The sequence below is a fragment of the Cherax quadricarinatus genome, chromosome 15 (genome assembly GCF_038502225.1).
Source record: "Cherax quadricarinatus isolate ZL_2023a chromosome 15, ASM3850222v1, whole genome shotgun sequence".
NCBI classification, from domain to species: domain Eukaryota; kingdom Metazoa; phylum Arthropoda; class Malacostraca; order Decapoda; family Parastacidae; genus Cherax; species Cherax quadricarinatus.
Genome location: NC_091306.1, coordinates 31,263,718 through 31,288,395, shown reverse-complemented (window position 1 = coordinate 31,288,395; position 24,678 = coordinate 31,263,718). Strand labels below are relative to the sequence as shown.

The window sequence follows — 24,678 nt, the reverse complement described above, 5'->3', positions numbered from 1 at the left end:
ACACACACACACACACACACACACACACACACACACACACACACACACACACACACACAGGAAGGCCTTTGACACAGTTCCCCACAAGAGATTAGTGCAGAAGCTGGAGGATCAGGCACACGTAAAAGGAAGGGCACTGCAATGGATAAGGGAATACCTGACAGGGAGGCAGCAACGAGTCATGGTACGTGAAGAGGTATCACAGTGGGCGCCTGTTACGAGCGGGGTCCCACAGGGGTCAGTTCTAGGACCAGTGCTATTTTTGATATATGTGAACGACATGATGGAAGGAATAGACTCTGAAGTGTCCCTGTTCGCAGATGACGTGAAGTTGATGAGAAGAATTAAATCGGACGAGGATGAGGCAGGACTGCAAAGAGACCTGGAGAGGCTGGACATGTGGTCCAGTAACTGGCTTCTCGAATTCAATCCAGCCAAATGCAAAGTCATGAAGATTGGGGAGGGGCAAAGAAGACCGCAGACAGAGTATAGGCTAGGTGGACAAAGACTACAGACCTCACTCAGGGAGAAAGACCTTGGGGTGACCATAACACCGAGCACATCACCGGAGGCACACATCAACCAAATAACCGCTGCAGCATACGGGCGCCTGGCAAACCTGAGAATAGCGTTCCGATACCTTAATAAGGAATCGTTCAAGACACTGTACACTGTGTATGTTAGGCCCATACTGGAGTATGCAGCACCAGTCTGGAACCCACACCTGGTCAAGCACGTCAAGGAGTTAGAGAAAGTACAAAGGTTTGCAACAAGGCTAGTCCCAGAGCTCAAGGGAATGTCGTACAAGGAAAGGTTAAGGGAAATCGGACTGACGACACTGGAGGACAGAAGGGTCAGGGGAGACATGATAACGACATACAAGATACTGCGGGGAATAGACAAGGTGGACAGAGATAGGATGTTCCAGAGAGGGGACACAGGGACAAGGGGTCACAACTGGAAGCTGAAGACTCAGACGAGTCACAGGGACGTTAGGAAGTATTTCTTCAGTCATAGAGTTGTCAGCAAGTGGAATAGCCTAGCAAGTGAAGTAGTGGAGGCAGGAACCATACACAGTTTTAAGAAGAGGTATGACAAAGCTCAGGAAGCAGAGAGAAGATCCAGTAGCGATCAGTGAAGAGGCGGGGCCAGGAGCTGAGTCTCGACCCCCGCAACCACAATTAGGTGAGTACAATTAGGTGAGTACACACACACACACACACCCTCCACCATTTGACACAAACACGTACCCCCCCTCCCCTAACCACCTCTCCCCCTTCCCAACCCACCTCACCTTAGCCACCTACCCCTCCCCCAAACCACCTAACCCCTCCCCAAACCGTCTAACCCCCCCAACTACCTCCCTCCCTCCAATTAATATCCTCCCCCTCCCCCATAACCATCCATCCCCTCTCTCCCTCAAACCATCTAACCCCCTCCCCAACTATCTCTACCCCTCCAATAACCATCCTCCCCCTCCCCCACAGCCATCCATCCCCTCTCCTAACCATCTATTCCCCTCCCCCTAACCAGGATGAGGACAAGGGGCTCCAAGGACGAATCTGGGAGGGAGGAATGGGAGGTAGAGCTCAAAAAAAGGGAGGAAGACTGGGGAAGGAGACTAGATGAGCTGGAAAGGAAGATGGAAGAGAGGTTAGCAGCAGAATGCAGAAGGTGGAAGCAACAGGCCACAGCAGCAGAAATCAAGATAGAGAGATTAGAAGAGGAGCTGAGACATCTGAAACAGCACAGAGACAAAGATATTACAGAAGTAGCATCGGCAATGGCTACATCAAACACAGACAACAGGTCTGAAGGAAGCATGGAAACTAAACTGTATGCAGAGGTCCTGTCAAACCCACATGGGGCCAAAACAAAGACAGGGAGCACACTAGGACAGAATGAGAGGTTGGAAGACATTGAAGGAACTAGGACATGTGCAAGGACCTTACCAGATACCTGTGGGGGCCAGGAGCAGGTGAGCAGGAAGGATAAACCAAGAAGCATAGGGGCAATAACTAGGGAAGGGACTGAAGGAAGGAACACTCCATGGGAAGGAACTAAAACACATCAGAGGATGCAATGGGAGTCACAGTGGGAAGTGGAAAGGGAAAGATCCGTGTTTGTCTATAGGCTAGACGAAGCTAAAGGGGAAACTTATGATGAAAGAAAGCAGGAGGAGAAAAAAGCGATTGAAGATATCATGAAGGTGATAGGCGAGGGGGACATGACCCAGGTGGCAAATTTTCGGAGAATTGGGTGGTTCACAAAGAAAAGGAATCGGCCTCTCAAAGTAATTTTCAAGGCAGAATCAACCCGAACCATGATCCTGCAGGAGAAAGCACGGCTGAGAGGCAAGCAGGAGTTCTGGAGTGTGTACCTCGATCGAGACAGAACACAGGACGAAAGGAAGACAATGAAAGAGAGAGTTCTAAAACGAAAGGAGAAATGGGAGGAAATGAAAAAGGAGAGCAGAATAATCCAGGATCAAATGGAAGGACACAGCCACGACACCCCCAAGGCAAGTGAACAATCCAAACCATCACACACCGATCCCTCTGTTTCCACCCCCACACCACAGTTACAGTATTAGAACAGAAGTTGAAGGTTTGGTACACAAATGCAGATGGATTAACGAATAAACATGAGGAATGGCAAGAGATTTAAGGAAGTTTTTACAGTAGAGACAGGAAGGGCTGTGGGAAGACAGCACAGAAGGGAACATCAAGAGGGTATATACCAGCAAGTGTTGGATGACATATGAACAACTGAGGAGGAGGTGAAGAAGCTCTTAAGTGACCTTGACACCTCAAAGGCGATGGGACCGGACAACATCTCCCCATGGGTCCTTAGAGAAGGAGCAGAGATGCTGTGCGTGCCTCTAACCACAATCTTCAACACATCCCTTGAAACTGGGCAACTACCTGAGAAATGGAAGACAGCTAATGTAGTCCCCATATTTAAGAAAGGAAACAGAAACGAGGCACTAAACTACAGACCTGTGTCTCTGACATGTATTGTGTGCAAAGTCATGGAGAAGATTATCAGGAGGAGAGTGGTCGAACACCTGAAAAGGAACAAGATTATAAATGAAAACCAGCATGGGTTCATGGAAGGCAAATCTTGTATCACAAACCTCCTGGAGTTTTATGACAAGGTAACAGAAGTAAGACACGAGAGAGAGGGATGGGTAGATTGCGTTTTCCTAGATTGCAGGAAGGCCTTTGACACAGTTCCCCACAAGAGATTAGTGCAGAAGCTGGAGGATCAGGCGCACGTAAAAGGGAGGGCACTGCAATGGATAAGGGAATACCTGACAGGGAGGGAGCAACGAGTCATGGTATGTGAAGAGGTATCACAGTGGGCGCCTGTTACGAGCGGGGTCCCACAGGGGTCAGTTCTAGGACCAGTGCTATTTTTAATATATGTGAACGACATGATGGAAGGAATAGACTCTGAAGTGTCCCTGTTCGCAGATGACGTGAAGTTGATGAGAAGAATTAAATTGGACGAGGATGAGGCAGGACTGCAAAGAGACCTGGACAGGCTGGACATGTGGTCCAGCAACTGGCTTCTCGAATTCAATCCAGCCAAATGCAAAGTCATGAAGATTGGGGAGGGGCAAAGAAGACCGCAGACAGAGTATAGGCTAGGTGGACAAAGACTACAGACCTCACTCAGGGAGAAAGACCTTGGGGTGACCATAACACCGAGCACATCACCGGAGGCACACATCAACCAAATAACCGCTGCAGCATACGGGCACCTGGCAAACCTGAGAATAGCGTTCCGATACCTTAATAAGGAATCGTTCAAGACACTGTACACTGTGTATGTTAGGCCCATACTGGAGTATGAAGCACCAGCCTGGAACCCACACCTGGTCAAGCACGTCAAGAAGTTAGAGAAAGTACAAAGGTTTGCAACAAGGCTAGTCCCAGAGCTCAAGGGAATGTCGTATGAGGAAAGGTTAAGGGAAATCGGACTGACGACACTGGAGGACAGAAGGGTCAGGGGAGACATGATAACGACATACAAGATACTGCAGGGAATAGACAAGGTGGACAGAGATAGGATGTTCCAGAGAGGGGACACAGGGACACGGGGTCACAACTGGAAGCTGAAGACTCAGACGAGTCACAGGGACGTTAGGAAGTATATCTTCAGTCATAGAGTTGTCAGCAAGTGGAATAGCCTAGCAAGTGAAGTAGTGGAGGCAGGAACCATACATAGTTTTAAGAAGAGGTATGACAAAGCTCAGGAAGCAGAGAGAGAGAGGATCCAGTAGCGATCAGTGAAGAGGTGGGGCCAGGAGCTGAGTCTCGACCCCTGCAACCACAATTAGGTGAGTACAATTAGATGAGTACACACACACACAAATGGAAGGTATAGACGAGATTGGAGAAAGGGATTACATAGTAGGTACAGTTCAGTCAGGGGAACACAAGGTAGTCATAGCAGTTACGTATAACCCACAACAGAACTGCAGGAGGCCAAGAGAGGAATATGATGAATGCAACAGAGCAATGGTGGACACACTAGCTGAGGTGGCAAGAAGGGCCCACTCAAGTAGAGCGAAGTTACTGGTCATGGGTGACTTCAATCACAGGGAGATTGATTGGGAAAACCTGGAGCCACATGGGGGTCACGAAACATGGAGAGCCAAGATGATGGATGTGGTGCTGGCAAATCTCATGCACCAACATGTTAGGGATATTACCAGAGAGAGAAGGGAGGATGAACCAGCAAGACTGGACCTCGTGTTCACCTTGAGTAGCTCAGACATTGAGCACATCACATATGAAAGGCCCCTTGGAGCTAGTGACCACGTAGTTATGAGCTTTAAATATATCGTGGAGCTAAAAGTGGAGAGGGTAACAGGAGTAGAAAGGGAAAAGCTAAATTATAAAAGGGGGGAGTACACAGGAATGAGGATCTTCCTGCAGGAGGTTCAGTGGGAACAGGAGTTGGTAGGAAAATCAGTAAACGAAATGATGGACTTTGTAACAACAAAATGCAAGGAGGCAGAAGAAAGGTTTGTTCCCAAGGGTAACAGAAATAATGGGAAGGACAGGACGAGCCCTTGGTTTACCCGAAGGTGCAGGGTGGCAGAAACTAAGTGCTCTAGAGAATGGAAAAAGTTCAGAAGACAAAGGACTCAGGAGAATAAAGAGATTAGTCGACGAGCCAGAATCGAGTATGCACAGATAAGGAAGGAGGCACAGTGGCAGTATGAAAATGACATAGCATCGAAAGTCAAGTCTGACCCGAAACTACTCTACAGCCACATCAGGAGGAAGACAACAGTCAAGGACTAGGTAATCAGGCTGAGGAAAGGTGGGGAGCTCACAAGAAATGACCAGGAGGTATGTGAGAAGCTCAACATGAGATTTCAGGAAGTATTTACAGTGGAGGCTGAAGGGACAATGGGAAGACAAAACAGTGGCATACAGCAACAAGGAATATACCAACAAGTGTTGGATGAATTACACACAACTGAGGAGGAGGTGGAGAAGCTCCTAAGTGACCTTGATACCTCAAAGGCGGTGGGACTGGACATCTCTCCGTGGGTCCTTAGAGAGGGAGCAGGGACACTATGTGTGCCACTAACCAAAATCTTCAACACTTCCCTTGAAACTGGGCAACTACCTGAAGTATGGAAGAAGGAAAATGTAGTCCCCATCTTTAAGAAGGGAGACAGAAATGAAGCACTAAATTATAGACCAGTGTCACTGACATGTATAGTATGCAAAGTCTTGGAGAAGATTATCAGGAGGAGAGTGGTGGAGCACCTGGAGCGGAACAAGATTATAAATGACAGCCAGCACGGATTCATGGAAGGCAAATCCTGTGTCACAAACCTACTAGAGTTTTATGACAAGGTAACTGAAGTAAGAAATGAGAGGGAGGGGTGGGTTGATTGCATTTTCTTGGACTGCAAGAAGGCCTTCGACACAGTTCCTCACAAGAGATTAGTACAGAAGCTAGAGGAACAGGCACGTATAACAGGAAGGGCACTGCAATGGATCAGAGAATACCTAACAGGGAGGAAACAGCGAGTCACAGTCCGTGATGAGGTATCACAGTGGGCGCCAGTGACCAGCGGGGTCCTACAGGGGTCAGTCCTGGGACCAGTGCTATTCTTGGTATATGTGAACGACATGACGGAAGGGATAGACTCAGGGATAGACTCAGAATTGTCCTTGTTTGCAGATGACGTGAGGTTAATGAGGAGAATTAAATCAGACGCGGACCAGACAGGTGTACAAAGAGACCTGGACAGGCTGGATGTGTGGTCCAGAAACTGGCTCCTAAAATTTTAACCCCACCAAATGCAAAGTCATGAAGATCGGAGGAGGGCAAAGAAGACTGCAGACAGAGTATAGGCTAGGTGGCCAAAGGCTGCAAACCTCACTCAAGGAGAAAGACCTAGGAGTGAGTATAATACCGAGTACATCGCCAGAAGCACTCATTAACCAGATAACTGCTGCATCATACGGGCGCTTGGCAAACCTGAGAATAGCATTCTGGTACCTCAGTAAGGAATCGTTCAAGACTTTATACACTGTGGACGTCAGGCCCATACTGGAGTATGCAGCACCAGTTTGGAACCCACACCTGGTCAAACACATCAAGAAATTAGAGAAAGTGCAAAGGTTTGCAACAAGGCTAGTTCCAGAGCTAAGGGGAATTTCCTATGAAGAAAGGTTAAGGAAAATCGGTCTGACAACACGGGAGGGTCAGGGGAGACATGATAACAACATACAAAATACTGCATGGAATAGACAAGGTGGACAGAGACAGGATGTTCCAGAGATGGGACACAGAAACAAGGGGTCACAATTGGAAGCTGAAGACTCAGATGAGTCAAAGGGATGTTAGAAAGTATTTCTTCAGTCAGAGTAGTTAGGAAGTGGAATAGTCTGGGAAGCGATGTAGTGGAGGCAGGAACTATACATAGTTTTAAGACGAGGTATAATAAAGCTCATGGAGCAGGGGGAGAGACGACCTAGTAGCGGTCGGTGATGCCGCGCGCACGCACACGCACATGCACACACACACACACTATACACACAAACTCATACAACAGGCCTAGTGTCTAATCGACATGTGTCTAGGACAAAATGGTAACTAATAAACACACACACACACACACACACACACACACACACACACACACACACACGCAAGGAGGAACGAGAAGCAATGAAAATGAGCAGGACCCAGACACAGGAGGAAGGGCAAACACACCCCACAGAATCTCCCACCAAAAGACTCCACCCGCGACATTCCCAACGCAACTGAGCAACCTATACTACAACCCACTCACTGTTCCCTCTGCCACCAACCCCCATATCACAAACCTCACCCCAACAGCTGTCCCTTATGGGCATTCTGACCCCACCCCCATCAACACAAACCCCACCTACACCACAGCCCCATATAGGCCCCCACCAAGGCTCTCGCTCCCCCAACCCCAATATACTTGCATGACCACAATGATAGAAAAGAAACTAAAGGTTTGGTACACAAACACGGATGGAATAACGAATAAACATGAGGAGTGGAATGAAAGAATCAGTGAAAAATCCCCAGACATCATAGCAGTCACAGAAACAAAACTCGCTGAGACAATAACAGACACATGGATATCAGATCCTGAGGAAAGATAGAAGGAGTAGAGGGGGAGGAGGGGTTGCACTGCTCATAAAACACCAATGGGGATTTGAGGAAATGGAAGGCATGGACATGATTGGAGAAAGAGACTACATTGTAGGTACAATTCAGTCCGGAGAACATAAAGTAGTCATTGGAGTGATGTATAACCCACCACAGAACTGCAGGAGGCCAAGAGAGGAGTACGAAGAAAACAACAGGGTGATGGTGGACACACTGGCTGAGGTGGCAAGAAGAGCTCACTCGAGCAGAGCAAAGTTACTGGTAATGGGCGATTTCAACCACAGGGAGATCGACTGGGAAAACCTGGAGCCACATGGGGGTCCCGAAACATGGAGAGCCAAGATGATGGATGTGGTACTTGAAAACCTCATGCATCAACATGTCAGGGACACAACCAGAGAGAGAGGGGAGGATGAGCCAGCAAGACTGGATCTTGTGTTCACCCTGAGCAGTTCAGACATTGAGGACATCACTTACGAGAGGCCCCTTGGAGCTAGCGATCATGTGGTTCTGAGTTTTGACTATATAGTAGAGTTACAAGTGGAGAAGGTAACAGGAACTGAAGGGGACAGGCCAAACTATAAAAGGGGGGACTACACAGGTATGAGAAACTTCCTGCAGGAGGTTCAGTGGGACAGAGAAATGGTAGGAAAATCAGTAAACGAGATGATGGAATATGTGGCAACAAAGTGCAAGGAGGCAGAGGAAAGTTTTGTTCCCAAGGGAAACAGAAATAATAGGAAGACCAAAACGAGTCCTTGGTTTACCCGAAGGTGTAGGGAGGCAAAAACTAAGTGCAACAGAGAATGGAAAAGGTACAGGAGGCATAGGACCCAGGAAAACAAGGAGATTAGTAGAAGAGCCAGAAACGAGTATGCGCAGATAAGGAGGGAGGCCCAGCGACAGTATGAAAACGACATAGCATCGAAAGTCAAATCTGACCCGAAACTGCTGTATAGCCACATTAGGAGGAAGACAACAGTCAAGGACCAGGTGATAAGGCTGAGGAAAGAAGGTGGAGAACTCACAAGAAACGATCAAGAGGTATGTGAGGAGCTCAACACGAGATTTAAGGAAGTATTTACAGTAGAGACAGGAAGGACTCTGGGGGGACAGACCAGATGGGGACACCAACAAGGAATACACCAACAAGTGTTGGACGACATACATACAGATGAGGAGGAGGTGAAGAAACTGCTAAGGGACATCGATACCTCAAAGGCAATGGGACCGGACAACATCTCTCCGTGGGTCCTTAGAGAGGGAGCAGATATGTTGTGCGTACCACTTACCACAATCTTCAACACATCCCTGGAAACTGGGCAACTACCTGAGGTATGGAAGACGGCAAATGTAGTTCCCATTTTCAAAAAAGGAGACAGAAAAGAGGCACTAAACTATAGACCTGTGTCATTGACGTGTATAGTATGCAAAATTATGGAGAAGATTATCAGGAGGAGAGTGGTGGAGCACCTGGAACGGAACAGGAGTATAAATGCCAACCAGCACGGATTCACGGAAGGCAAATCCTGTGTCACAAACCTTCTGGAGTTTTATGATAAAATAACAGAAGTAAGACAAGAGAGAGAGGGGTGGGTTGATTGCATCTTCTTGGACTGCAAGAAGGCCTTTGACACAGTTCCTCACAAGAGATTAGTGCAGAAGCTAGAGCATCAGGCGCATATAACAGGAAGGGCACTGCAATGGATCAGAGAATACCTGACAGGGAGGCAACAACGAGTCATGGTACGTAATGATGTATCACAGTGGGCACCTGTGATGAGCGGGGTCCCACAGGGGTCGGTCCTAGGACCAGTGCTATTTTTGGTATATGTGAACGACATGACGGAAGGGTTAGACTCAGAAGTGTCCCTGTTTGCAGATGATGTGAAGTTAATGAGGAGAATTAAATCTGATGAGGACCAGGCAGGACTTCAAAGAGACCTGGACAGACTGGACACCTGGTCCAGCAAATGGCTTCTCGAATTTAATCCTGCCAAATGCAAAGTCATGAAGATAGGGGAAGGGCACAGAAGACCACAGACAGAGTATAGGCTAGGTGGCCAAAGACTGCAAACCTCACTCAAGGAGAAAGATCTTGGGGTGAGTATAACACCGAGCATGTCTCCGGAAGCACATATCAATCAGATAACTGCTGCAGCATATGGGCGCCTGGCAAACCTGAGAACAGCATTCCGATACCTTAGTAAGGAATCATTCAAGACACTGTACACCGTGTATGTCAGGCCCATACTGGAGTATGCAGCACCTGTTTGGAACCCGCACTTGATAAAGCACGTCAAGAAACTAGAGAAAGTACAAAGGTTTGCAACAAGGTTAGTTCCAGAGCTAAGGGGAATGTCCTATGAAGAAAGATTAAGGGAAATCGGCCTGACGACACTGGAGGACAGGAGGGTCAGGGGAGACATGATAACGACATATAAAATACTGCGTGGAATAGACAAGGTGGACAAGGACAGGATGTTCCAGGGAGGGGACACAGAAACAAGAGGCCACAATTGGAAGTTGAAGACACAAATGAGTCAGAGAGATAGTAGGAAGTATTTCTTCAGTCATAGAGTTGTAAGGCAGTGGAATAGCCTAGAAAATGACGTAGTGGAGGCAGGAACCATACACAGTTTTAAGACGAGGTTTGATAAAGCTCATGGAGCGGGGAGAGAGAGGGCCTAGTAGCAACCGGTGAAGAGGCAGGGCCAGGAGCTAGGACTCGACCCCTGCAACCACAAATAGGTGAGTACAAATAGGTGAGTACACACACACACACACACGTGGTAATGCTTTATTTACAGCTAGCAAAGTCAGAGTGTTTCTCCAGAATGGTCTGTATTATACCCCTGTGGATAAAATACTTTGCCATTTCTTGAACATTTCTGAGTGAGTTGTCTCTAAATTCATTAATTTTATCGCACTCCAGTGCATAATGATGCAGGGTGTGACAATAGTCCATCTGGCAAAGTTTACATTTCGTTTGGTCTACATCTGGTGGTGGTGATTTAACCTGCCAAAGATACTTCTAACCCAGTCGGAGCCGGGCAGTAGTGACATCCAAGAGTCTGCTTATTTTGTTGGATGCACCATAGACATGTGGCTCTTCCTGCATGATAGAATGATGATAGATGGACTGACTGGTGTCAATCTCCCTGAGTCTTAAGTCAATAAAATTCAGTTGAAGTTCTTTTCGTATTATTGTTCTCAAACTACTACCTGACAAGCCAAGATTTTAATCTACTCTCTCTTCGAAAGCATACAGCTTAGCCAATTTATCAGTTCTATCATACATTCGAAGACCAATGTGAGATGGAATCCACAGCATGTGCTCTCTGACTCCACTGTCCACAATCTTACCATACCTGTGTCTGGCTTCTGACACAAGCATGCCACAATTTATGCTTAATGAGTTGAGAGCATTTATGGATGACAGAGAATCAGTTACAATTAAAGTGTCAATCTTAGATACATAATGCATTTCAGTGCAAAGAGTATGGCAAACAGTTCTGTCTGAAGGGTAGAGGCCCAATTATTGATGCGTGCTCCAATTACTTTAAGAGAGCCATCACTCTGTACGACAACAGCAGCACTACTAGCTGCACCAGTGGATTGGTGAACAGAACCATCAACGTAAATAATTTGCACGTGTGCTGTGTGACTAAGTTATCAATACAGCTTAAGGCATCATGTTTGGCTTCAAGGCGAAGTTTTGGTTGTGATTTAAGAAGTATTTTTTGGGGAAATGGAGAAATGGTAGTTTGGAATGGGGTAATATCCCATGGAGTGGAGAAGTGCCACTGTTGCCTTACTTGACATTGATCATGTATCTGATTCATACAGAGGTCGGTACCAGTTTTTTCAATCCATCTTGAGGAGTGTTCACCAGTGCTGAGGAAAGTTTGGAGGGCTTCTGTGCAGGGGTTTGAATGGGCTTGCCTGAGCATATTAACCCCAATTAGGATATTTCTTTCAGTAACACGATCTCTGATGCTTGGAATATCAAGTTCTTTTTGCATATTTAAAATTTTGGCAGTACGAGGGCATCCTAAAATGATCCTCATTGCTTTGTTCTGCAGTTTTTCCAGCCCTCCAAGCTTCCAGTCAGACAAAAGAGCAGGATGCAGCATCAAGTATTAAAACCTCAGTAACTGTGCAAATATATACAGTGGACCCTCGGTTTTCGTTAGTCTCAGTTTTTGTGAATTTTGGTTATCGGCAACTTTTTCGTCAAAATATAGCCTTAGTTTTCATGATTTCCCTTGGATTTTGGCAGTCGTATGGAACATGTCCCAGTGGCTGTGCACACACAAAGCCTCCCACAGATTCGTTCAGAGTAAGTCTGGCATTGTTTATCGGCGAGTGAGCATCCCCCCCGTGGAGTTTACCTGGAGAGAGTTCCGGGGGTCAACGCCCCCATGGCCCGGTCTGTGACCAGGCCTCCTGGTGGATCAGAGCCTGATCAACCAGGCTGTTACTGCTGGCTGCACGCAAACCAACGTACGAGCCACAGCCCAGCTGGTCAGGAACCGACTTTAGGTGCTTGTCCAGTGCCAGCTTGAAGACTGCCAGGGGTCTGTTGGTAATCCCCCTTATGTATGCTGGGAGGCAGTTGAACAGTCTCGGGCCCCTGACACTTATTGTATGGTCTCTTAACGTGCTAGTGACACCCCTGCTTTTTATTGGGGGAATGTTGCATCATCTGCCAAGTCTTTTGCTTTCATAGTGAGTGATTTTCATGTGCAAGTTCGGTACTAGTCCCTCTAGGATTTTCCAGGTGTATATAATCATGTATCTCTCCCGCCTGTGTTCCAGGGAATACAGGTTCAGGAACCTCAAGCGCTCCCAATAATTGAGGTGTTTTATCTCCGTTATGCACGCCGTGAAGGTTCTCTGTACATTTTCTAGGTCAGCAATTTCACCTGCCTTGAAAGGTGCTGTTAGTGTGCAGCAATATTCCAGCCTAGATAGAACAAGTGACCTGAAGAGTGTCATCATGGGCTTGGCCTCCCTAGTTTTGAAGGTTCTCATTATCCATCCTGTCATTTTTCTAGCAGATGCAATTGATACAATGTTATGGTCCTTGAAGGTGAGATCCTCCGACATGATCACTCCCAGGTCTTTGACGTTGGTGTTTCGCTCTATTTTGTGGCCAGAATTTGTTTTGTACTCTGATGAAGATTTAATTTCCTCATGTTTACCATATCTGAGTAATTGAAATTTCTCATCGTTGAACTTCATATTGTTTTCTGCAGCCCACTGAAAGATTTGGTTGATGTCCGCCTGGAGCCTTGCAGTGTCTGCAATGGAAGACACTGTCATGCAGATTCGGGTGTCATCTGCAAAGGAAGACACGGTGCTGTGGCTGACATCCTTGTCTATGTCAGATATGAGGATGAGGAACAAGATGGGAGCGAGTACTGTGCCTTGTGGAACAGAGCTTTTCACCGTAGCTGCCTTGGACTTTACTCTGTTGACTACTACTCTCTGTGTTCTGTTAGTGAGGAAATTATAGATCCATCGACCGACTTTTCCTGTTATTCCTTTAGCACGCATTTTGTGCGCTATTACGCCATGGTCACACTTGTCGAAGGCTTTTGCAAAGTCTGTATATATTACATCTGCATTCTTTTTGTCTTCTAGTGCATCTAGTGCATCTATGAAACATTTCATAATAATCCATTGCTGTTTGTGCTTGCAACTGTTAAATAAGCCACCATGGGCCGAAAGAAAGCTCCTAGTGCCAGCCCTTTGGTAAAGAAGGTGAGAAACACAATTGAATTAGAGAAAGAAATCACAGAAAAATATGAAAGTGGCGTACATGTGGCCAAGCTTGCCAGGATGTCCAAGAGACATGTTGTGGAATGTATTGTGGCATTGGGGAATTCCATGGGGGTTGGATGTGGAAGAGTTGATGGAGGACCACAGTGAAGAGCTAACCATTGAAGAGCTACAAGACCTTCATCTGCAACAGCAACAGAGCACAGCTGAGGAAATTGTTTCAAAGGAAGAAGAGAGAGGGAAGAAGGTGCCTTCTTCAAACATTAAGGGCATGTGGAAAGTGGAGTGAGGTGCAAACACTCGTGGAAGAACATCATCCAAACAAAGCTGTTGCAGGCCGTGTCTGCGACAAGTTCAATGACAATGCCTTGTCCCATTTTAGGCAAATCTTAAAGAGACACCAGAAACAGAGCTCTCTGGAACAATTTTTTGAGCAACAGGGGTCCAGTGACTCTCAAGCTGGTCCTAGTGCCATTAAAAAATAAAGAAAGGAAGTAATCCCCGATAAGGACTTGGTACCTAAAGTCTTTATGGAAGGGGATTCCCCTTCCATACAATAGTAACTTCTCCTCCCATCTTCCATACACCAACAAGAGTCTTCAATAAAGGCAAGTGTGATGTTATTATAGCTTTATATTGATTTGTCATTCTTTTCTGTATGTAAATCTATATTTAATCTCTAAACAAATTATTTTTTGTTAATACTTTTGGGTGTCTGGAATGGATTAATTGGATTTACATTACTTCTTATGGGGAAAATATTTCACTTTTCGTGAATTTTGGTTTTCGTCAGACTCTCTGGAAAGGATTAATCACGAAAACCGAGGGTCCACTGCATATTATAATCTTTCATGGTATATGTTTGTGTTTTGGTATGTGTGTAAGGGAGAGACGGCATAATGCCGTGACTAGCACTGTATCTATAGAGATATATTGCAATCCACTCGACTGTTATCTATGGTAACTGTTAGAATAATAAATTCATGTGAGGATGCCTCCCAGTGGGAACTAACCTATAAAGTTGCCCATCTTTGATCCCTTCATGGAGCCAGCGTTGCTCACCACAGCACAGGTGTTGAAGTAGCGACCCTCAAGGAGGCCACTGCTAGGGAAGTGTTTGGCTAAGCCCTGTGAGGTGAATGGTTCATCCCCATCTCTAAGAGACCTGAAGGAGGAGTGGCGGAAGGCACACATCAGCTGCTCCCGTGTTGGATTCCCTCGTATTCTTGGACCTTTATATGCAACGCCATACTTGTTCTCTTGTTGCTGCACAAGTGGTAGGCTTTTATTAATTCAACTATTAATACATAATCATCTATATTTAGAAACTTCTAGAGCCATGGGATTTATTTATTCCTGTACAGAAGATGGGAAGCCCTTGGCTTATCAAAGTCCCTTTATCTAAGGGTAAGAGGACTTGAATAACTATAGACCAATTTCTAACTTACCTCTGATCTCTAAAATCTTTGAAAAATTATTTCATAGACAGATCTGTTCCTACCTTGTCTCACACAACATACTAAACCCATGTCAGTATGGATACAGGAATAATAAAAGCACAAATGATGCTATTATACACATGCTAGAACTAATATACACTGCTCTCGAGAAGAAAGAAGTCCAGCTGGGAATCTTCATTGATTTACATAAAGCTTTTGATACTGTCGACCATGATTTGCTGCACACTAAATTAACACACTATGGTATAAGAGAGCACTCCCTCAACTACCTAAAGTCATACCTTAGTAACAGATACCAATATGTGTACACAAATGGGGCAAACTCTTCCACTTAATCACAGTTAAACAAGGAAGTGTCCTTGGACCACTCCTCTTTCTCATTTACATCAATGACCTACTGAATGCATCACAACTACTCAAACCCATATTATTTGCAGATGACACTACATACGTCTTCTCTTACCCAAACCCAGTCATACTGGCCAACACTGTCAATGCCGAATTGCATAAAATATCTGAATGGATGATGACTAATAATCTTACCCTCAATACTGACAAAACCTATTTCATTCAGTTTGGAAACAGAGCTGCAAATGTTCCACTTAACATAATGCTAAACGGATCACCCATCACAAGACTCACAGAGGGCAAATTCCTAGGAATCCATCTTGAGAGTAGCCTCAAATTCCAGACACATATACAACAAATTTCCAAGAAAATCTCTAAGACAGTAGGCATACTATCAAAGATACGGTACTATGTTCTGCAATCAGCTCTCCTTGCACTGTATCACTCACTCATCTACCCTTATCTCACATATGGGATTTGTTCATGGGGATCAACAACACTAAATCACCTAAGGCTACAAATAACCCAGCAAAAGGCTGCAGTCAGAATGATAAATTCCCACTCCCGACAGCATACTCCACCAATATTCAAAAGTCTAAAACTGCTCAACGTAAAGAACATCCACACTTACTCATGTGCCTACTACATACATAGAACACTACACTCAAACATAAACCTTCCAGTCAAACTTCTCACCAACTTAAACAGGACACACGACCATAACACAAGACACAGATCTCTTTTTGATGTACCCCATGTCTATATCACACTGTGTAAAAACTCTATGCACATAAAGGGCCCCAAAATCTGGAATTCATTACCAGTAAATACTAAAGTAACCCAGTCTGAACATCAATTTAAGACTTCTCAAAAACCACTTACTCACTCTAAACTAAATACTCAATATTTAGCTCTACTCAAAAATCTCCCAATCACCTAAATCTTTAAACTTCAAAACGTGATGCCCAAAGTTCATACAAAGATTAAAACTACATTGTAGTATAAATACCTACCCAAAACATGACTGCCTTACACCCAATTGCAGCATTCTCATACTGTAAACTACTTTCAACAACTATTCCCATAATATAATTTCAATATTTACTATTGAAAATATTGTAATTTGAGTAAAATTACTGTGTACAATAATTAAACAAGATGTACAATTTAAACAAACTATGTTCAATTTCTTTAGTATTATGTAGTCTGTAAGCCATTAAATTAAGTCTGCCCATAATACCTAGGCATGATAGTGACTCTCTTTGCACTGCAACTCATTGTTGTGATTTCATAATCTCAATATAATCTTGCAAGGAAATAAAAATTGATTGATTCATTGAGGTTGTGTCCAAGCGGTAACCCATCTAGTCAATGGCCAGGCTCAACTGTGTTTAACCTGACTTAGTGGCTGATGCTGACATCATCTAGAGTGCCTCCTTAGGCTGGATTACACTTGACTTAGTTTACAGAATTCAAACAATCCCTTCAATATGTATAAAACATTCTGAAACATTTCATACCAAGTTATATTACCAGCCTTCATGTCTAAATATTTGTTAAAGTAATACTGATAATACCAGCTGGCATACCAGTATAATATGTCATGAGTAATACCACTTGGTGCACCTCTATTTATAATGCCAGATGGTGTACTTGTATATATCATGAGTAATGCCAGATAGTGTACCTGTATACATGATGAGTAATGTATTGTGTATGAGTAATGACAGCTGGTGTACCTGTATATATCAGGGAAAGCCAGCTGGTGTACCTGTATATATCAAGTAATGCCAGCTGGTGTAGCTGTATATATCAAGTAATGCCAGCTGGTGTACCTGCATATATCAAGCAACACCAGCTGGTGTACCTGTATATATCAAGTAACGCCAGCTGATGTACCTGTATATATCAAGTAATGCCAGCTGGTGTACCTGTATATATCAGGTAATGCCAGTTGGTGTACCTGTATATATCAAGTAACGCCAGTTGGTGTACCTGTATATGCATTCACGACCTGGCTGCCAGGGAGTGTGGACGTGCCTCGCACCTCTCTTCTGACAGTCTAGCAAGCTAACCAGTGACGTCATGGCAGTTAGCGTGCGGAGGCGGGTGAATGCCATTGGTATAGAGCTTATTCGGGGGGCGATTACGCCTGAGAATGCACAGGTATTGCTACCCAAGATTATCCGTGACACTTATGGTATTGAGACGAAGGATTTGTATGGTGTGGCTTTAAATGGCGCCTACCGGATATTTGTGAAACTACTCAAGGGGCCAGTGTATGAGGAGCTGGTTGAGCAATTCCAAGATATCTGCTTAGATGTGTCCCCTGCAGTGCGTGTGCGTATGGCGGATGTCTCACGACAATACATATGGGTAAAACTGCGCAATGTGCCCTTCGAGGCCGATGCAATGGATCTCCGCAGTGTTTTCAGCAGATACGGAGTGGTGCACATGGCAAAACACAGCAAGTGGGAAGCTGGGGAGTATGCTGGTCTCCACAAAGGTACGTTTACCCATAAGATGTCTCTTCGCCAGGCCATACCGTTGTATGTGTACCTTAATGACTTCCGCACACAGGTCATGGTGTCGTATGCTGGCCAACGACGGATGTGCCGCCTCTGCGGAGCCTATGATCATATGGCGGTAGAGTGTGGGCAGCGAGGGCAGGCCAGGAGGCCGGCTGGTGAAGCAACAAATTCAAGTTTATTCTCTATAATGGTTACAATGTGGGGTTTACAGGTTTTGGGTATTTTGTGGTTTACATGTTATAAAATACTAATTACAGAGGGGGCCACTAGGACACCTAGCATGGCTAGGCATTTCCAGCAGACTTAGATTACTTCTTAACATTAAATCCTTACAGATTATGGTATTAAGGCTAAGTGACTACATCATAATTTGTGAGTTTAGCAATGTGAATGCTTTTGTTTTGGCACAATACAAGGTGTCTATATTTGAGTATCATAGGCAAACTTATGACTAGTTAGAATTTATTATTTTAAGATTAAGATTAGTATTTCTGGGTTTATAGTCAGTGGGTGAGTGGGTGTAATTTTGAACCACCAGGTGGTTATCATGTAGTTAGTTGTCGGGGTGGATCAGGGAGATAAGATGTTTTCTAACTGTAGTTTTGAAAGTGATGAATGTGTCTGCGGTTCTAGAGTTTTCAGGTAGGGTGTTCCAGATTTTAGGTCCTTTGAAATACATTGAATTTTTGTAAAGGTTTAGTCGAACATGGGGAATGTCATAGAGATGTTTGTGTCTGGTGTTATGCCTGTGGATCCTGTCACAACTGTCAAGAAAGCGTTTTAGGTCAAGGTTAATATTGGAATTTAAGGTCCTGTAGATATAGATTGCACAGTAGTAAGTGTGGATGTTCTGAACAGGGAGTAAGTTTAGATTTAAGAAGAGTGGGGGGGGATGTGTGTTGCCAGGGATGGCATTTAGTGATTATTCTTACTGCAGCTTTTTGTTAGGTTATTATTGGCTTTAGGTGTGTTGCTGTAGTTGAACCCCAAGCACAGATAGCATAGGTGAGGTATGGATATATAAGTGAATGGTATAGTGTGAGAAGGGCAGTTTGCGGTACGTAGTATCGTATCTTGGAGAGGATCCCCACCGTTTTGGATACTTTTTTTGTTATGTGTTGGATATGGGTGCTGAAATTTAGGTTGTTGTCGAGGTATAGGCCAAGGAATTTGCCCTCATTTTGTCTGGCAATTAGAGTGTTGTCGATCTTAATGTTAAGTTGCGCAACACCTGCTCTGCTACCAAACATAATATAGTAGGTTTTACCAGTGTTAAGTGTAAGTTTATTGGCTGTCATCCAAATCGATATTTTGAGCAGCTCCTCATTAACAATGGTGTTGAGGGTGGCAAGATTAGGGTGGGAAATGACATAAGTCATGTCGTCAGCAAAGAGAATGGGTTTCAGGTGTTGGGATATGTTTGGAAGATCATTGATGTAAATGAGGAAGAGCAGGGGTCCAAGGACACTTCCCTGCAGAACTCCAGTATCAAGTGGCCATACTGATGAGGCTGTGTCTTTAATGGTGACATACTGATACCTATTAGAAAAGTAGGATTTAAAAATGCAAGCGCATGGCCTCTTATACCATAGTGGTCAAGTTTGTGGAGTAGGATGCCGTGGTCTACTGTGTCAAACGCTTTTCTTAGGTCAATAAAAATTCCTAGCAGATATTCCTTATTTTCCAATGCTGTGTAAAGCAGGTCTAGCATTTTTATAATTGCATCATTAGTGCTTTTATTTTTCCTGAATCCAAATTGGCAGGGGTTGAATATGTTTTGTGACGTTATAAATGAATATAGTCTCCTGTGCATGAGTTTCTCGAAGATTTTGGATAGCAATGATAAGTTTGATATTGGCCTATAGTTGTTTACGTCTGTAGGGTCACCACCTTTATGTATTGGTGTAACCCTTGCTGTCTTGAGTAGTGTCGGGAAAGTGCTAGTTTCTAGTGACTTGTTAAAAAGTAATGTAAGAGCATGCGAAAGGACATGGGCCACTCGCCTGTACAATAAAGGTGGGACGTGAGACAGATTCCCCGAGTTATTTTTAAGTGACTTTATGATCGCGGTGACTTCCGTGGGCTCAGTTGGTACAAGATAGAAGGAATTTGGGAAATTCCCATCTAGGTAGTCCCTGGCATGGGCATTGGTATGTGGGATTTTACTGGCGAGATTAGATCCTATGTTTGAGAAGAAGTTGTGATCTTGTTAGCTGTATCAGTGGGATGCAGTGGTGTTTCATGAGGTTTAGTTAGAACAATATTCTTGGTTTTTTTTCAGTTTGTGGGTCCCCAGAATCTGGGAAAGTGTTTTCCAGGTCTTTTTTATATCTCCTCTTGTGTCAGTGAATCTGCTGTAGTAGTACAGTTGTTTGGCTTTCTTTATTAATTTGGTGAGAACTGTTGAATATTGTTTAGGAATATCTTTGTGTATTAAGCCCTGTCTATATTGCTTTTCATATTGGTGTTTCTTATCAATGGATTTCAGAATGCTGCTGGTTAGGCATGGGCAACCAAGCCATTTATTCGTGATCTGTTTCGTTTTTATAGGGCAATGTTTGTTGTATAGTCTAAGTATTTTGTTAAGAAAAATGTCTGTCCAATCGTCAATACCATTGGCATTGGAGAATTCTGTAGGCCAGTCAACAGTCTCTAGGTCTGCTGTGAAATTCCTTATTGAGGCCTCGTCATGGAGTCTAAATGAAACTTTGTTGTATTCCAGTGGTGGCTTACTAATGTTTGTTAAGAGGAAGGTTGGGTAGTGGTCAGCAGTGCTGTCTGTGAATATCCCTGATTTAAGGGGGGCTAGTATATTGGTCCATATGTGGTCCATTATGGTTGCACTTGTCTCAGTCAGCCTGGTTGGTTTAGTTATTGTTGGTATGAGAAGTGCTTTGTTCATATTGTTGATGAAATCAGTTACAGTCTGATCATCTGGTAGGCCAAGGTTGATATTGAGGTCTCCAGCTAAGAGAAGGTGGTGCTTGTTCATTTGTCTGTTTGTTATTAGTGACTTAAGATTCTCACTGAAGTTTGGGATGTTTGTGTGGGGTATCCGGTACGTGGCACCGATTGTTATAGGCATCTTGAGGTTTTTTACAGTAAAATTAGCAAAAATGTATTCCCCATATTCATCACTAAAGCAATTAGTGCTAATACAAGATAGTTGGTTAGAGTAATAGATTGCAGTACCACCCCCAACTTGGTATGGTCTGCAGTTGTGGATTGCTTTGTATCCTGGTGGTGGGTAGATATCTATTGTGTCCTGCTTAAGCCAGGTCTCAGTAAGAATAATGCAGGAGAAGGGTGTCTTTAGTGACTCAAGGAGTGCCAGGAGGTCATCATAGTGTTTGCTTAAGGACCTGATGTTGTAGTTAAGAACTGATAGACTTTGAGCAGTGTTCAGGATAGTGCTGGCTTGTGATGCTGTGTAATAAAGGCAGTTACTTTCCAATAAGATTTGATTGTGTGTTAGATTATGGAGGTTTAGATCAGGGTCAACGTGATCATTCATCTTTTAAGTTTAAATAGTGGTTGTTTATATCCTGTATTATGTGGTGAATTCAAATACTGATTTCTGTAGTGGTGGGAGGTTTGGATAAGTATACCACTAAAGCACTTTGGTCATATAGAGTATAGTCACTAATAAACATAATGACATTGATATTGTCTATGTGTTATGCTAGAATGAGCTAAAGTACAACTAGGTATAAACTAATACAGTGGTCCCCCGCTTTTCGTAGTTCCCGGCAATCGTAAAATTCGCCAATCATAGAGGTATTTTCGTATAAACACGGATTCGCTTTTCATAGGTTGACTCGCGAGTCGTAGTTCGTCCGGGACGTGTACCCACGGCGTGAGCCAGGGTGGCAGCCAGTCTGGCATTGTTTACCAGTGAGCGAAGGTCCCCTCACGTGCTCCAGCGAAATATTTCATAATATTCCATTTATTTTAGTGCTTGCAAGTAAATAAGCTACCATGGCTCCAAAGAAAGCTCCTAGTGCCAAGCCTGTGGTAAAAAAGGTGAGAAATACGATTGAATTTAAGAAAACCATCATTGAACAATATGAAAGTGGTACAAGTGTCGCCGAACTGTCCAGGATGTATAAGAAACCCTACACAACCTTATGTTCCATAGCGGCCAAGAAAAATGAAATAAAGGATACTGTTGTTGCAAAGGGAGTAACTATGCTGACAAAAATGAGATCACCAGTACTGGAAGAGGTTGAGAAGTTATTATTGGTGTGGATAAATGAGAAACAATTAGCAGGAGATACTCTTATGACTTCGTTTATTTGTGAAAAGGCTAGGCAGTTGCATGAAGATTTGGTAAAGAAATTGCCTGCAAATAGTGGTGAAGTGAGTGAATTTAAGGCCAGCAAAGGCTGGTTTGAGAGATTTAAGAACCGTACTGGCATACACAGTGTGGTAAGGCATGGTGAGGCTGCCAGTTCGGACCACAAGGCGGCTGAAAAATATGTGCATGAATTCCAGGAGTACATAGAGGCTGAAGGACTGAAACCTGAACAAGTGTTCAATTGTGACGAAACAGGCCTCTTTTGGAAGAAAATGCCAAAGAGGACCTTCATTACACAAGAGGAAAAGGCAATGCCAGGACACAAGCCTATGAAAGACAGGCTGACGCTAATGTTCTGTGCTAATGCTAGTGGGGATTTCAAAGTGAAGCCATTACTAGTGTACCATTCTGAAAATCCCAGAGTGTTCAGGAAAAACAATGTTATGAAGAGTAAATTGTGTGTGTTTTGGAAATCTAATAGTAACGCATGGGTCACGAGGGAAATTTTCGTTGAGTGGTTCAATGAAGTGTTTGGCCCTAGTGTGAAGGAGTATCTCCTGGAAAAGAAATTGGATCTCAAGTGCCTGCTAGTAATGGAAAATGCACCTGCTCATCCTCCAAACTTGGATGACCTAATTTTCGAAGAGTTTGGGTTCATCAGAGTAAAGTTCTTGCCCCCGAATACCACTCCTCTCCTCCAACCCATGGACCAGCAGGTTATTGCAAACTTTAAAAAACTTTACACAAAAGCAATGTTTCACAGGTGCTTGACTGTGACCACAGACACTCGCTTGGCCCTAAGGGAATTTTGGAGAGAACACTTCAGCATCCTCCACTGCATAACCCTTATAGGTACGGCTTGGGAGGGAGTGACTACCAGGACTTTGAACTCTGCCTGGAGAAAATTGTGGCCAGATTGTGTCGACAAGTGGGATTTTGAAGAATTTGGGACTGACCCTAATGAGCCTATGTCTGTTGTAAAATCAATTGTGGCACTGGGGAGTTCCATGGGGTTGGATGTGAGTTTGGAGGATGTGGAAGAATTGGTGGAAGACCACAATGAAGAGCTCACCACTGAGGAGTTGCAAGAGCTTCAGCAGGAAGAGCAACACATCGCAGCTCAGAATCTTGCTGCAGAGGAGGAGGAAGAGAGATGGAAGAAGGTGCCTTCTTCAGAAATTAAAGAGATTTTTACTATGTGGGGTAAGATGGAAAGCTTTATGGAGAAACATCACCCTGACAAGGTTGTTGCAAGCCAGGTTGACAACATGTACAGTGACAAAGTCTTGGGCCATTTTAGGGAAGTGTTAGAGATGCCAGAAACAGAGCTCTCTCCACAGTTATTTTGTGAGACAGGACTCCAGTGACTCTCAAGGTGGTCCTAGTGGCATTAAGAAACAGAGAAGAGAAGCAACCCCAGAAAAGCAAATGGTACCTGAGGTGTTGATGGAAGGGGATTCCCCTTCCAAACTATAAACAAACCACTCTCCTCCTCCAGTCTCCCATACACTAAGAAGAATCTCCAATAAAGGTAAGTGTTACGCTGTTAATGTTTCATTCATCATTTCCCATTGTATTGTTTATGTACTACATGCATATTTCATGTTAAAAAATTTTTTGTTTTAATACTTCTGGGTGTCAGGAACGGATTAATTGTACTTACATTATTTCTTATGGGGAAAATTGATTCGTAAATCGTAAATTTCGTTTATAGTAACGGCTCCAGGAACGGATTAATTACGAACAACGAGGGACCACTGTACTATAAAAAAAAAAATTGCAAGTGGCACCAGACTCTCACTTGTAATTGCACTAAGGTCTAATATAATGAATTTATTGTTGTCTATGTATTGAGCTAGAATGAGCTAAAGTACAACTAGGTACAGTTAGTTTAGGTGTTGTCTAAGTATTGAGCTAGAATGAGCTAAAGTACAACAGGTATAAACTTATAATATTAAAATACAAATTAAAATGGTACTTGCAATTGCACTAGGGTCTCATATAGGTTGTTAACAAGATCAAGCCCCACTCCACAAAGGGGGCAGTAAAGCAACAGCAAAGAACTACAGACCAATAGCACTAACATCCCATATCATAAAAATCTTTGAAAGGGTCCTAAGAAGCAAGATCACCACGCATCTAGAAACCCATCAGTTACACAACCCAGGGCAACATGGGTTTAGAACAGGTCGCTCCTGTCTGTCTCAACTATTGGACCACTACGACAAGGTCCTAAATGCACTAGAAGACAAAAAGAATGCAGATGTAATATATACAGACTTTGCAAAAGCCTTCGACAAGTGTGACCATGGCGTAATAGCGCACAAAATGCGTGCTAAAGGAATAACAGGAAAAGTCGGTCGATGGATCTATAATTTCCTCACTAACAGAACACAGAGAGTAGTCGTCAACAGAGTAAAGTCCGAGGCAGCTACGGTGAAAAGCTCTGTTCCACAAGGCACAGTACTCGCTCCCATCTTGTTCCTCATCCTTATATCCGACATAGACAAGGATGTCAGCCACAGCACCGTGTCTTCCTTTGCAGATGACACCCGAATCTGCATGACAGTGTCTT

The 24,678-nt window shown here is 44.1% G+C and overlaps 1 protein-coding gene across 2 annotated transcripts in view; it reads right to left on the bottom strand.

Annotated features, from left to right (window-relative positions):
• The window catches only part of SiaT (beta-galactoside-a-2,6-sialyltransferase), a 112,233-nt gene that overhangs the window by 15,253 nt on the left and 72,302 nt on the right, over positions 1–24,678 (bottom strand). For both annotated transcript variants that reach the window (XM_070085259.1, XM_070085260.1), the window contains one exon: positions 14,481–14,733. In XM_070085259.1, the coding sequence (XP_069941360.1) occupies positions 14,481–14,733 (253 nt within the window). The remainder of the gene's footprint in view (positions 1–14,480; positions 14,734–24,678) is intronic.